The sequence below is a fragment of the Neoarius graeffei genome, chromosome 2 (genome assembly GCF_027579695.1).
Source record: "Neoarius graeffei isolate fNeoGra1 chromosome 2, fNeoGra1.pri, whole genome shotgun sequence".
NCBI lineage: Eukaryota > Metazoa > Chordata > Actinopteri > Siluriformes > Ariidae > Neoarius > Neoarius graeffei.
The window spans coordinates 89,121,197-89,134,390 of record NC_083570.1 but is presented as its reverse complement, the minus strand read 5'-3'; the positions used below and the strand labels follow the sequence as shown (position 1 = coordinate 89,134,390).

At 39.9% G+C, this 13,194-nt stretch overlaps 3 protein-coding genes across 3 annotated transcripts in view; all 3 read left to right on the top strand.

The window, feature by feature from the left end:
* Positions 1–13,194, top strand: part of LOC132882007 (protocadherin alpha-2-like) — a 74,507-nt gene continuing 61,313 nt past the window's right edge. Inside the window, exon 1 of the mRNA XM_060915174.1 lies at positions 1–2,313. Coding sequence (XP_060771157.1) covers positions 1–2,313 — 2,313 coding nt within the window. The remainder of the gene's footprint in view (positions 2,314–13,194) is intronic.
* Positions 3,367–5,799, top strand: LOC132875669 (protocadherin alpha-2-like). The gene has a single exon (XM_060912621.1). The coding sequence runs from the start codon at positions 3,367–3,369 to the stop codon at positions 5,797–5,799; it is 2,433 nt and encodes an 810-aa protein (XP_060768604.1).
* Positions 9,845–12,229, top strand: LOC132882005 (protocadherin alpha-2-like). The gene has a single exon (XM_060915171.1). It carries the CDS (start codon positions 9,845–9,847, stop codon positions 12,227–12,229), a length of 2,385 nt encoding a protein of 794 aa, XP_060771154.1.

Sequence of the window (13,194 nt, the reverse complement as noted above, 5' to 3'; positions counted from 1 at the left end):
ATGGTATCGGGACAGATCGTGTATAGTGTATTGGAGGAGGTGAAAGTGGGCACTACAGTGGGAAATATAACCAAAGATATTAACCTTTCGCTAAAAGAGCTGACCTCTCGTGGATTCCGCCTCGTTTCCGGTTCTAAAAAGCAATACATCCGAGTGGATGCAGAAACGGGCGTGTTGCAGGTAAACCAGCGGATTGACAGAGAGGAGCTTTGTGAGTCCGCTGTCTCTTGCTCAATTAATTTAGAAGCCTTGGCCAATAATCCTCTACAGCTTTACCGGGTAAGAATAAATATTGTCGATGTTAACGATAATTCTCCGGTGTTTCCTGTTAGTTCAATCTACCTAAACATCACTGAAGTCACTGGGACTGGTGCGCGCTTCCCCGTGCAAAGCGCGCATGACGCAGACATCGGTGTCAATTCTGTGAAAACATATAAAATCGATTCTAACGAATATTTCAAATTAGATTTGCAGAAACAGAGCGACAAAACTGTCTCCGCTGAACTGGTACTTATAAAAGCACTGGACAGAGAAAAAACTCCCAATCTTGATCTTTTAATTACTGCCGTGGATGGCGGATCGCCTGCTATGACAGGGACTTTAAATATAAAAGTGAATGTTCTGGATGTTAATGACAATGCACCTGTATTTACCAAGTCTTTATATAAAGTCTCTATAGGTGAAGGTACTCCTGTTGGGGCGACAATAATCAGAGTGCAGGCCAACGATCCGGATGAAGGCTTAAATGCCGAAATAATGTATTCTTTCATGAGTCACACGTCTCAAAATATTCTGAGTAGGTTTGAGATAGACATTGAAACCGGAAACGTCAAACTAAAAGGGGACGTAGATTATGAAGAGAACAATGGATTTGAGATTCGCATTCAAGCCACAGATAAGGGTACTGTGGCAATGTCGGGACACACTAAGCTGTTAATAGAAGTCTTAGATATAAATGATAACGCACCGAGTGTAACTGTGACGTCACTTCTCAACCCAATCGAGGAGAACGCAGCAAAGGGCACGGTTGTAGCTTTAATTACAATATCAGATGCAGATTCCGGTAACAACGGCGCAGTTATATGTCGACTGGAAGGTCCCAGTCCATTTAAGTTGCATTCAACTTTCCAGAACTACTACTCACTGATCTTAGAAGATGGACTTGATCGAGAAAAGAATGCAGAATATAATATCACAGTTATAGCAGTTGATGAAGGATCTCCGCCTCTCTATAGTACAAAAGTAATAAACATCAGAGTAGCAGATGTTAATGACAATGCTCCACGATTTTTAGATAAGATAGTATATGCTTACTTGAATGAAAACAGTAAAATTGGTTCAGTTATATGCATATTGACAGCGATGGATCTAGATATCAATGAGAATGCACTAATTACATATTCTTTATCACAAACCGCAATCAACGGCACACCAGTCTCTTCATTCTTTTCAATTAATAGCTTAACAGGTGAGATACAGAACATGAAATCGTTTGACTATGAGCAAACAAAGATGTTTCAGTTTAAAGTTCAAGCCACAGACTCTGGTGTTCCCCCACTGAGCAGTAACGTGACTGTGAATGTTTTTATCCTGGATGAGAATGACAACAGTCCCAGGATTCTTGCTCCCTATTCTGATCATGGATCTGTTCACTCTGAGAATATTCCCTATTCTGCTGAAGCAGGCTACTTTGTAGCGAAGATTAGAGCTGTAGACTCTGATTCTGGATATAACGCCCTGCTTTCTTATCACATCTCTGAACCCAAAGGAAACAACTTCTTCCGGATCGGAACCAGCAGTGGAGAGATCAGGACTAAGAGGAGAATGAGTGACAATGACCTGAAAACTCACCCACTGGTCATTTTGGTTTCTGATAACGGAGAGCCCTCACTCTCAGCCACTGTGTCTGTTGATGTTGTGGTTGTTGAGAGCACAAGTGACATCAAGACTCAGTTGAAACATGCACCGATAAAAGAGGACACTTTCTCGGATTTAAACATGTATCTGCTGATCGCCATTGTGTCAGTTTCAGTGATATTTTTACTGAGTCTGATCAGTTTAATAGCTGTAAAATGCTGCAGGACAGACGGCAGTCTCAGCAGATACAGTGCCCCAATGATCACCACACATCCTGATGGGAGCTGGTCTTACTCCAAATCTACTCAACAGTATGATGTGTGTTTTAACTCGGACACACTGAAGAGTGACGTAGTTGTTTTCCCTGCGTCATTTCTGCCTACAGATGCTGAACTAATAAGTGTAAATGGAGAGGATAGTTTTAATGGAACACAAACGCTCCCTAATACAGTAAAGGTAAGAATTGTGCTTTATATTGTTTGTTTGTTTGTTTGTTTGTTTGTTTGTTTGTTTGTTTGTTTGTTTTGTGTATTAATGTATTGGACTTTTGGTCTTTCAGTGCATTATATAATTATATAAATTGCACTTTTTTCTCGAATCTTGTATCCTGTCTGAATTTTGACTTGGTTTACTTTTTTAGAGGTAGTAAATTCAGTAGAGTTGTAACCAGTCGCTGGCCGTGGTGCTGAAACGCCAACCCAGACTTAACTCCGACGAAAAGAGAGAGAGAGAGAGAGAGAGAGAGAGAGAGAGAGAGGTTCACCCCACCCCATAGGTGCTGCAAATAAGTTAGGTATATGAGTTGCACCATGTTTTTTTTTTTTTTTGGTTTTGTTTTTTTCTCTATGACACTGGTTTGGTGTGGAAGGAAGCTTAAGCAAATCATCAAACTCGGTTCGTGATCGAAAAAAATCCATTTAAGTGTCATCAATATTTTTGTCTGCCTCTCATCTCATTATCTCTAGCCGCTTTATCCTGTTCTACAGGGTCGCAGGCAAGCTGGAGCCTGACTGCGGGCAAAAGGCAGGGTACACCCTGGACAAGTCGCCAGGTCATCACAGGGATTATTATTATTATTATTATTATTATTATTATTATTATTATTATTATTATTTACCCAAATGCTTCATTATTATTTTTATGTTGAACATATTACCCATTTTCACTATTATGATTATTTATTATTCGCAGTTCTCGTGTGGTATCAACCATAAAATATTCGCAGTGTTTACTCGATTGAAGGAAGCTGGACATTGCTTATCTCATGACTGTGTGCACTTGATGTCGCTGTTGACCACTGAATTAATATTTCTATTTTATTCTCTTTCTGCTCCTCCCGATTATGATGGGGAGTGGTTTTCAATGGGCTTTGTTTAGAAGAAAGACAACACGAATGTAAAAGAATATCCTTTTTTCTAATGCACTGAGAAGGAATGCCGACCAGCTTTGTAATATCGAAGTTAAACCTGCTTTGATTATTTTGAATTTATTTTGTGGTTTGAGAGAACGATGTCTTTATTTAGACGTGGATCTATTGCGGCGTATGTTGTGCTTGTTTTGTTTGACTGCTGCTGGGAAGCCGTTACAGGGCAGCAGATCTCGTACTCCGTGTCAGAAGAGTTGAAAACCGGGACATCAGTCGGAAATATAGCAAAGGATTTAAACCTTAACGTTCAAGACCTGGAGTCGCGAATGTTTCAAATTCTCGCCGGATCAGAGAACAAATATTTCGAGGTAAATCTAAAGACTGGATTTATTTACGTCAATGAGAAAATTGACAGAGAAGCGCTTTGTGCTAAAACGATTAAATGTTCAGTCAGTGTCGAGGCTGTTATTAACAACCCTTTAAAGCTTTACCGAATTGAAATTACTATTTTGGACGTTAATGATAATGCGCCTACTTTTAGTGAAAAATCACACACAATCGACATCGCAGAGAGCTCAGTTCTTGGTGTCAGACTGCCTCTGCCTCAAGCCACCGATATAGATGTTGGTAAAAACGCAGTAAGTATGTACAAAGTAAATTCAAATGAATATTTTACAATAGCGATATCCAAAGGAGCAGAGCAGAGCGTATCTGCAGAGTTAATACTGCAGAAAGCTTTAGACCGAGAGAAACAGCCCGTAATTCACCTCGCACTAACCGCTGTTGATGGAGGTAGCCCCCCAAAATCGGGAACATCTCAAATCATAGTGAATATTTTAGATATAAATGATAATGCTCCAGTATTTAGTAAGCCACTTTTCAAAACAACTATTTCTGAAAATGTCCCTGTTGGCACAATGGTTGTCGTATTAAATGCGACAGACATGGATGAAGGAATGAATAGTCAGATTTTCTACTCTATAAATAAAAGAGACCAGGACACAATTTTGGAAATTTTTGACATTGATCCACATTCTGGAGCCATAACAGTGAAGGGTAAAGTAGATTACGAAAAGAACAAAGCTTTTGAAGTCCGTGCGCAAGCCAGTGACAGAGGACAGCCTCCACTGACCTCACACTGCAAGGTGCTAGTTGAGGTGTTGGATCAAAACGACAACGCACCTGAAATAAGAATAACGACGCTGCTGCAGACTGTGAAGGAGGACGCTGAAATCGGTACTGCCATTGCACTTGTATCAGTGACTGACAGAGATGATGGTAAAAACGGTTTAGTGAATTGTGTTGTCTCTAACAAAACGCCATTTAAACTTGAGACTAAATATAAAAATTATTATTCTCTATCAGTTAACGGTCCTTTAGACAGAGAGAGTCGGTCTGAGTACAACATAACGCTTACAGCTAGTGATAAAGGGACTCCACCTCTCTTCACCACAACTGTAATTACTGTACAAGTTTCTGATGTGAATGATAATGCACCGCTCTTTCTACAGGACAGCATTAATATTTATGTGAAAGAGAACAGTCAAGTCGGAGCTGTTATTAAAACAATGTCTGCCTTTGATGCTGATATTTATGAAAATTCACAGATTACTTACACTCTTGTAGAAAACAATAGTAACAGAATACCTTCATCAACGCTTGTTAATATAAATTCAGTTACAGGTGATATCCACAGTTTAAAATCTTTTAATTATGAGGAAATTAAGACGTTTCAGTTTAAAGTTCAGGCCAGAGACTCTGGTGTTCCCCCACTGAGCAGTCACGTGACTGTGAATGTTTTTATCCTGGATGAGAATGACAACAGTCCCGGGATTCTCGCTCCCTATTCTGATCATGGATCGGTTCACTCTGAGAACATTCCCTATTCTGCTGAAGCGGGTTACTTTGTAGCCAAGATTAGAGCTGTAGACTCAGATTCTGGATATAACGCCTTGCTTTCTTATCACATCTCTGAACCCAAAGGAAACAACCTCTTCCGGATTGGAACCAGCAGTGGAGAGATCAGGACTAAGAGGAGAATGAGTGACAATGACCTGAAAACTCACCCACTGGTCATTTTGGTTTCTGATAACGGAGAGCCCTCACTCTCAGCCACTGTGTCTGTTGATGTTGTGGTTGTTGAGAGCACAGGTGACATCAAGACTCAGTTAAAACACGCACCGATAAAGGAGGACACTTTCTCGGATTTAAACATGTATCTGCTGATCGCCATTGTGTCAGTTTCTGTGACATTTTTCCTGAGTCTGATCAGTTTAATGGCTGTAAAATGCTGCAGGACAGACGGCAGTCTCAGCAGATACAGCGCCCCAGTGATCACCACACATCCTGATGGAAGCTGGTCTTACTCCAAATCTACTCAACAGTATGACGTCTGTTTTAGCTCGGACACGCTAAAGAGTGACGTCGTGATTTTTCCTGCGCCATTTCCGCCTGCAGATGCTGAATTGATCAGTATAAATGAAGGAGAAACGTTTAGCAGGACACAGACACTTCCAAATAAAGAGAAGGTAGGAAATATGCTTTATAGTTCTCCAGCTGCCATATATCCGACCTAGTCTGTCTCACAGAAAAAAAAAAATAATGGAACTTATTTGCTGAAACTTCTATATGTTGTATATCAACGTTCTAGCGCAAGCACACATTCTATAGCAATATATCCAACTTTCACTGGAATACTCTGTAAGGTACGTGTTCAAAACGCGGGAAATCTCTGTATTCTCTGTAGCCTGATGAGTTTATAACCTACTCACATTTGAAACCTTTCGCATTTTGAAAATATGCACGTTACTGTACGGTGTTATCACGTGACTTGCAAGCCCGACTGTGTTTGTAGAGAAGCGAAGGCGTGCCATATAGACCAACTGACTGACTGATTTAACTTTCAACTTATAGAAAGTGCTGCAGAAGGGTTGTATAAGAATGTACTTTTTTCTGTTCGACTCGTTGACATATATCATAATTTCATGTCATGGGAGTGTTTCCTTCATAGCGTCACTGAAATGGTGAGGAATGCTCACTGATAGCAATATTCAACAAACGCCTACATTACATTTAAAGATCTCCTTCTTCCTCTTCTTCTTATTCTGCTTCTTATTATTATTACGGTAGTAGTAGTAGTAGTAGTAGTAGTAGTAGTAGTAGTGTGATTATGATTATATATATATTTTTAAATATAATATATGGTGGGTTGTATTGCTCCAACGCCTGTAAACAAACAAACAAACAAACAAACAAATAAATAAATACGAGACGACTTATATTGGTTGTCCAATTTATTATTATTACAGTAGTAGTAGTGTCAGATACGCGAGGGAGGCGGATGCAAGTGAAGAAGTTTCAGTTTAGTCAAGTCAACTTTATTGTCAAATATGCTATACATGCTCGACATACAGTACAGATGAAATTTCAGTCCTCTCTGACCCACGGTGCAAACAGGCAATGCAATAAATAAAAATAAAAATAGAATAATTGAAAAAAACAAACAATATAAACAGTATAAACATTCTAGATAAGAACTAGACAGACTAAACACTCAGACATACAATATAAACAGTATAAATAAACAGTATAAACACTAGATAAGATTTAGAAATAGACTAAACATGCAGACAATATAAACAGTGTAAACACTAGATATAGAACTAGACAAAGACTAAACACTCAAACAGACAATATAAACAGTATAAAAACACTCTAGAACTAGAAGTAGACTAAACACTCATACACACACACACACACACACACACGTAAATTGGTGCAAATAAACAAACAGTCAAGGCACTTGAGGTATAGCAGGTAAACATGAAATAAGCAGTATAAACAAACTAGCAGCTGTTAAGGTGAGGTAGTGCAGAATGGAGCACTTGCATGTGACGTCACAGCCGATCCAGATTGTGACAGACGCCATCGTGTTGGTCAAACGCCATATTCCGCCTTCTACTTCTGGTTCTACTTCTGCTTTTACTTCTACCTTTTCTTCTGGAAAACCCTACTATATACAATTCTACTACAACGGCTGCGGCTACAAGCTCTCCCTACCTGTGCACGGTTTTTATGTTTTTTGTGTGTATTTTTGCCTGTTGTTCGTCTGTACCGGACTTCAATATCCACTACAACCGTATGGACTTACTGGACATTGGTTTCCAGCAGAAAATGACGGTTTGTAGCGATTTCCATCGCATGCACAACATTCCGGACGAGAAAAAATAATAATAATAACATTCCGGGCGAGACCAGCGGGGTCTCCATGGATTGTTATCGGAAGCAAAGCGAAGGAGGCGGTGCCGGGAGCAGAAGCAAAAGCGAGGCTACAGGCAGAGCAGGCCTGTTGACTAAGCTCAGAAAACAGCTACTCAAACCTCCACTGCCAAGCCTCTACCTCTCCAACGCCAGATCCATGTAAACAAGACGGGCGATTTGGAATTACCTTATTCTATTCTATAATCGGCTGGTCAGTGCTATACTCAATACTTAAGTGACTTACCCATCCAATGAGGATTGTTATTTTCTTGTTTACAAGATGCCACATCTGAGTCGCTGACAAATCCTGAATTTCTGTAAAGAAAACTGTCCAGAGATTTATAAGCATGCAGTGCTTCACCACTGAACAGCGAGGGAAAGTTGATGAGGTCCGGGTATTCCGCTGGCAGGTCAAAATCCGGTCGTGAAAACTCCGTCCGGAAAGCCATAAGGGTCACAAATCTGTAGATCGTTTATTTTAGACATATATCTAGTTATCTGTTCATTAGAAAAATGAGCCGTGTAGTCCGTCGGTTGAAATTGATCCATTCTGTACACGAGTGCAGCAGTATTCAGCGGTGTTTTTGACCGACAAGATGGGGGTTGTGTACTTTCCGGTCACGTGACTGCAAGATCTCTATAGTGCAAATGAGCGAGGTAAAGTGAGATGTGCGGTCCCTGAGTTCAGTGCGTTAATGAACGATGTATGTATGTACCGTGTGTGTGTGTGTGTGTGTGTGTGTGTGTGTGTGTGTGTGTGTGTGTGTGTGTTGGGGGGGAACTGTGAGGATGACATGTCAGATGCTGAAGGGGGGGCAGGGGGGGTGCGAGCAGAATCTGTGGCAGGGGGCAGAGGGGAGAGGAGGGGCAGAACAGGGAGGGAGTTGAGCCTGGTGAAAGAAATTCATAAGCGTGCAATTATATACAAGGTGCAAAACTATACAGTTACGGTATATACACATAGGCAAACGGTCCAAATCGGCAGGCTAGATCAGAAACGTGAAAACAGGCAAAACGGTCGTGCGAGGCGCAAACAGGATATCAGAGGCAAATCTAGAACGGGAACGAGAAACTGGCACAAGAAACGAAAAACACGGGTAGAAAGGCTCGGTAATGCGTACCGTACACTCTAAAAAATAATGGGGCCAGTACCGGTTCTTCAGGGCGATGCCATAGAAGAACCTTTTTCAGGGCTTCAAAGAACTGTTCATGCAACAGTTCTTTAAAGAACCATTTAAACCATTTGTTTGAGCAGTGAAGACAGATTTGTGTAAACATAGCCTATGTGCATTGACCAGCAAATGGTAAGAGAATGCCAGGCTCTGAAGAACCATTTCCAATGTGAAGAACCTTTCGCATAATGTAATGGTTCATCACAGAGTTTTGACTCTCCATGGAACCATCCAGAGATTTGAAGAACCACTGAAGCACCTTTATTTTTTAGAGTGTAATACTTCACCACGAATGTGCATCAGCACAGTCTTTAAGTAGGTGTGCACATAGTTCCTGAACTGAGTTCAGGTGCGCCTTGTTCGTGGCGCTGGAGTTCACTCTGCGCGTGCGCAGCCCGAAGGCGCACGCGCCACAGCGCGCAGGACTGACACCCCGTAGTAATAGTATTGTGATTATGATTATATTCTAAAAACCATAATATATCGTGGGTTGTATTGCTCCAATAACTATAAAAATAAATAAATATACCCCCCCCCCCAAAAAAAAGACGACCTATATTGGTTGTCCAATTATTATTATTATTATTATTATTATTATTATTATTATTATTATTATTATTATTAGTGGTGTGGTTGTATAGCAAATAACTTTTATAGCCACAAGAGATTCAACCCAGGAACGGTTGCAGTTTTGTCCTTTATTTAAGAGTGTAAGAACACCGGAATACTTTTCACTGTTCATTTAAAATAAAATACTATTAGAAATGACCTATACATTTAGACTAAAGGGTTAGCCTGGGTGTATATGAGAGGCTATAATCTCTTCATGCATTTTCACTGTATCTATAATGTACATTAGAAATTCCACAAGACATTAAAATGAAGATTAAGATGTTCGTCTTGTCATGGTCAAGCGGGTGATGGGTCGGGATAGGACCACTGCTTACAGCAGACACGTGGAGTCGCTCTAGACCGTACAAAAAAAAATGCGTTCATTTCTTTCAAACTCCTCCTATAATGGGACTAACACAGAATAACTGGACACTCTGCTTTGTTCGATGGAGCACAAAATGGTGGAGATGCGCTATTGTTCTGCCTCGCGTAACGTTGTAAAAATATCGGGAAAAAATATTGAAACCAGATGTTTGGATGTTTGAAGATTTATTTTCCTGAATCTTCCTTCACTGCAATGGGACATCCAATGCAAAAAAAGACTGTGTGCATTTGGTTTATCGCGCTTTTGTGTTCACTGGCAGTGAACGCAGCGCATATATCCTACTCCGTATCGGAGGAAGTCGATAAAGGAACGTTTGTAGGAAATATTGCAAAGGATTTCAATATAAATGGACAAGAACTTGAGTGGAGAGGACTGCGGATTGTATCTGGACATAATAAGAGGTATTTTGATGTAAATTTGAAGACAGGAGTGTTATTTGTTAATGAGAGGCTCGACAGGGAGGAGTTTTGTGGTAATTCGGATAAGTGTGTGATTAATATAGAAGCCATTTTAAATAATCCTGTACATCTTAACAGAATAGAAATACATATTTTAGACATAAATGACAACGCGCCGTTCTTTCTAGAAGAATCATACTGTGTTAATGCCTCTGAATTAGCAATAATTGGAGAAAGATTTCCATTACCAGTAGCGAACGATGCAGATTCACGCAGTAATTCTGTTAAAAACTATAAGCTGAGCCCGAATGAGCATTTCTCTCTTGATGTACAGAGCGGAGGAGAACACGGTGTGTCCGCTGAGTTAGTGCTACAGAAAGCATTAGACCGAGAGAAACAGCCTGTAATACAGCTCACCCTGACGGCAATAGATGGAGGAAAACCAGCGAAATCTGGTACATTAGGTATAACAGTGAATATTGAGGATGTGAATGATAACATTCCGGTTTTCAGTAAACCGCTTTATAAGGTCCGTGTGGCTGAAAATACACCAGTTGGAACTACTATAATTAAACTGGTTGCTACAGATTTAGACGAGGGCGTTAACGGAGAGCTGGTGTATTCTTTAACAGCGGGAGGAAGTCCAAAGATCTTTGATAAATTTGTCATAAACTCCATAACTGGTGAAATTACTACAAAGGAAAGATTGGATCGTGAGGAAACTTCAGCATACGAAATTCGTGCACAGGCTCGAGACAGAGGTTCTCCCTCCCGTAGCACACACTGCAAAGTGCTTGTTGAAGTTTTGGACATTAATGACAATGCACCGGAGATTTCGGTGTCTTCTATGATGCATTCTGTTAAAGAAGACTCAGCGTTAGGAACAGTAGTAGCATTAGTTACAGTCACTGACAAAGACAGTGAACAAAATGGAAGTACTAAGGTGCACTTTATAGGTCACGTGCCGTTTATTCTCAAACAATCCGACAAAAATTACTTTTCCTTAATTCTCGGTGATTCGTTAGACAGAGAAAGTGTATCAGAATATAACATCACTATCAAAGCTACTGATGAAGGGACTCCACCTCTGTCCAGCACCACTCTCATTACTGTGCATGTTTCTGACGTGAATGACAACGCGCCCCGTTTTCTAGAACCCGTCATTAATGTGTATGTAAAAGAAAACAGTCAGGTTGGAGCTGTTATTTATACAGTATCTGCTTTCGATCCTGATGTGGGTGATAATGCAAAGGTATCATACTCATTTCAAGAAAGCTCGAAAACAGTCCCTGTAACATCTTTAATCAGCATAAACTCTGACAGTGGAGACCTTTATAGTCTGCAGTCTTTTAATTATGAGAAAATGAAAATGTTTCAGTTTAAAGTTCAGGCCACAGACTCTGGTGTTCTTCCACTGAGCAGTAACGTGACTGTGAATGTTTTTATCCTGGATGAGAATGACAACAGTCCCGAGATTCTCGCTCCCTATTCTGATCATGGATCTGTTCACTCTGAGAACATTCCCTACTCTGCTGAAGCGGGTTACTTTGTAGCCAAGATTAGAGCTGTAGACTCAGATTCTGGATATAACGCCCTGCTTTCTTATCACATCTCTGAACCCAAAGGAAACAACCTCTTCCGGATCGGAACCAGTAGTGGAGAGATCAGGACTAAGAGAAGAATGAGTGACAATGACCTGAAAACTCACCCACTGGTCATTTTGGTTTCTGATAACGGAGAGCCCTCACTCTCAGCCACTGTGTCTGTTGATGTTGTGGTTGTTGAGAGCACAGGTGACATAAAGACTCAGTTAAAACACACACCAATAAAGGAGGACACTTTCTCGGACTTAAACATATATCTGCTGATCGCCATTGTGTCAGTTTCAGCGATATTTTTACTGAGTCTGATCAGTTTAATGGCTGTAAAATGCTGCAGGACCGATAGCAGTTTCAGCAGATACAGCGCCCCAGTGATCACCACACATCCTGATGGAAGCTGGTCTTACTCCAAATCTACTCAACAGTATGATGTATGTTTTAGCTCGGACACAATGAAGAGTGATGTAGTGGTTTTCCCTGCATCATTTCCACCTGCAGATGCTGAATTGATCAGTATAAATGGAGATGACACGTTTAACAAAACGCAGACACTTCCAAATAAAGAGAAGGTAAGATAAACTTGATTTGCTATTAGTTAAACTGTGAGTTTTGTTTTGCGTTGTCCTTGGTGCTGAAACAATACTGTGTCAGGAGAACGTTATGACCCCATCAACATGCCTATTTCTAAAGATAGATAGATAGATAGATAGATAGATAGATAGATAGATAGATAGATAGATAGATAGATAGATAGATAGATAGATAGATAGATAGATAGATAGATAGATAGCACTGCTCAGTATATTAACGAGATATTTCTGCCCTTCTTCATTTTTTACAAGCCATTACTTTTTTTGTCAGTTTAAATACCTATTTATTGTTTGTGTTATTTTAACATTCTCATGTTGGAAAATTTCCAAATATGCCATTTTGAGTAATCAAGAGTCAGAAGAAGGAGAACGAGAAGAAAAATATAAAAAAACAAAACAGATATTGTGGATTAAGTCTGACTGTTTGCTCTATTAAAGTGGATATATTGGAATGGGAAAAATACCTCTAATTGAATGTTTTATTCAACCATGAACTGGAATTTAATAATACGCCATAATTTCCCAGTTATCAATATCAGTGACGTTGACTTTGGTTTGCTGTGTCATCGAAAAAAGTGCAGACTTATCCTAATAAATAAATATGTAAAGAGAGAGACAGACAGAGAGAGAGAGAGAGAGAGAGAGAGAGAGAGAGAAATCACAGCTGTAAGGGTATTTACAATACTTTGCAATGATTCCCTCATGTTTGGTTAAGATAATAAGTATATAAAATCACCCTGTATTACAGAGCAACACATCCCACATACTGAAAAATATGCGGAACAATTTTCTTCGCATCCAAAAATGGGTAATGGTGTAATAGTAATCAAAATAATAATACCAATGAAAAGTAAATACTTAACACTGGTTATTTGATTGTGAATATAAAAAAAACAGACCCTTGGCGTCGCTATAGACCGTGCAAACAACAACTCGCCTTGTTATAAGGCTCC

Coding starts and splice junctions, on each gene's coding strand:
- LOC132875669 (XM_060912621.1), top strand. CDS start 3,367: ATGTCTTTATTTAGACGTGGATCTATTGCGGCGTATGTTGTGCTTGTT.
- LOC132882005 (XM_060915171.1), top strand. CDS start 9,845: ATGGGACATCCAATGCAAAAAAAGACTGTGTGCATTTGGTTTATCGCG.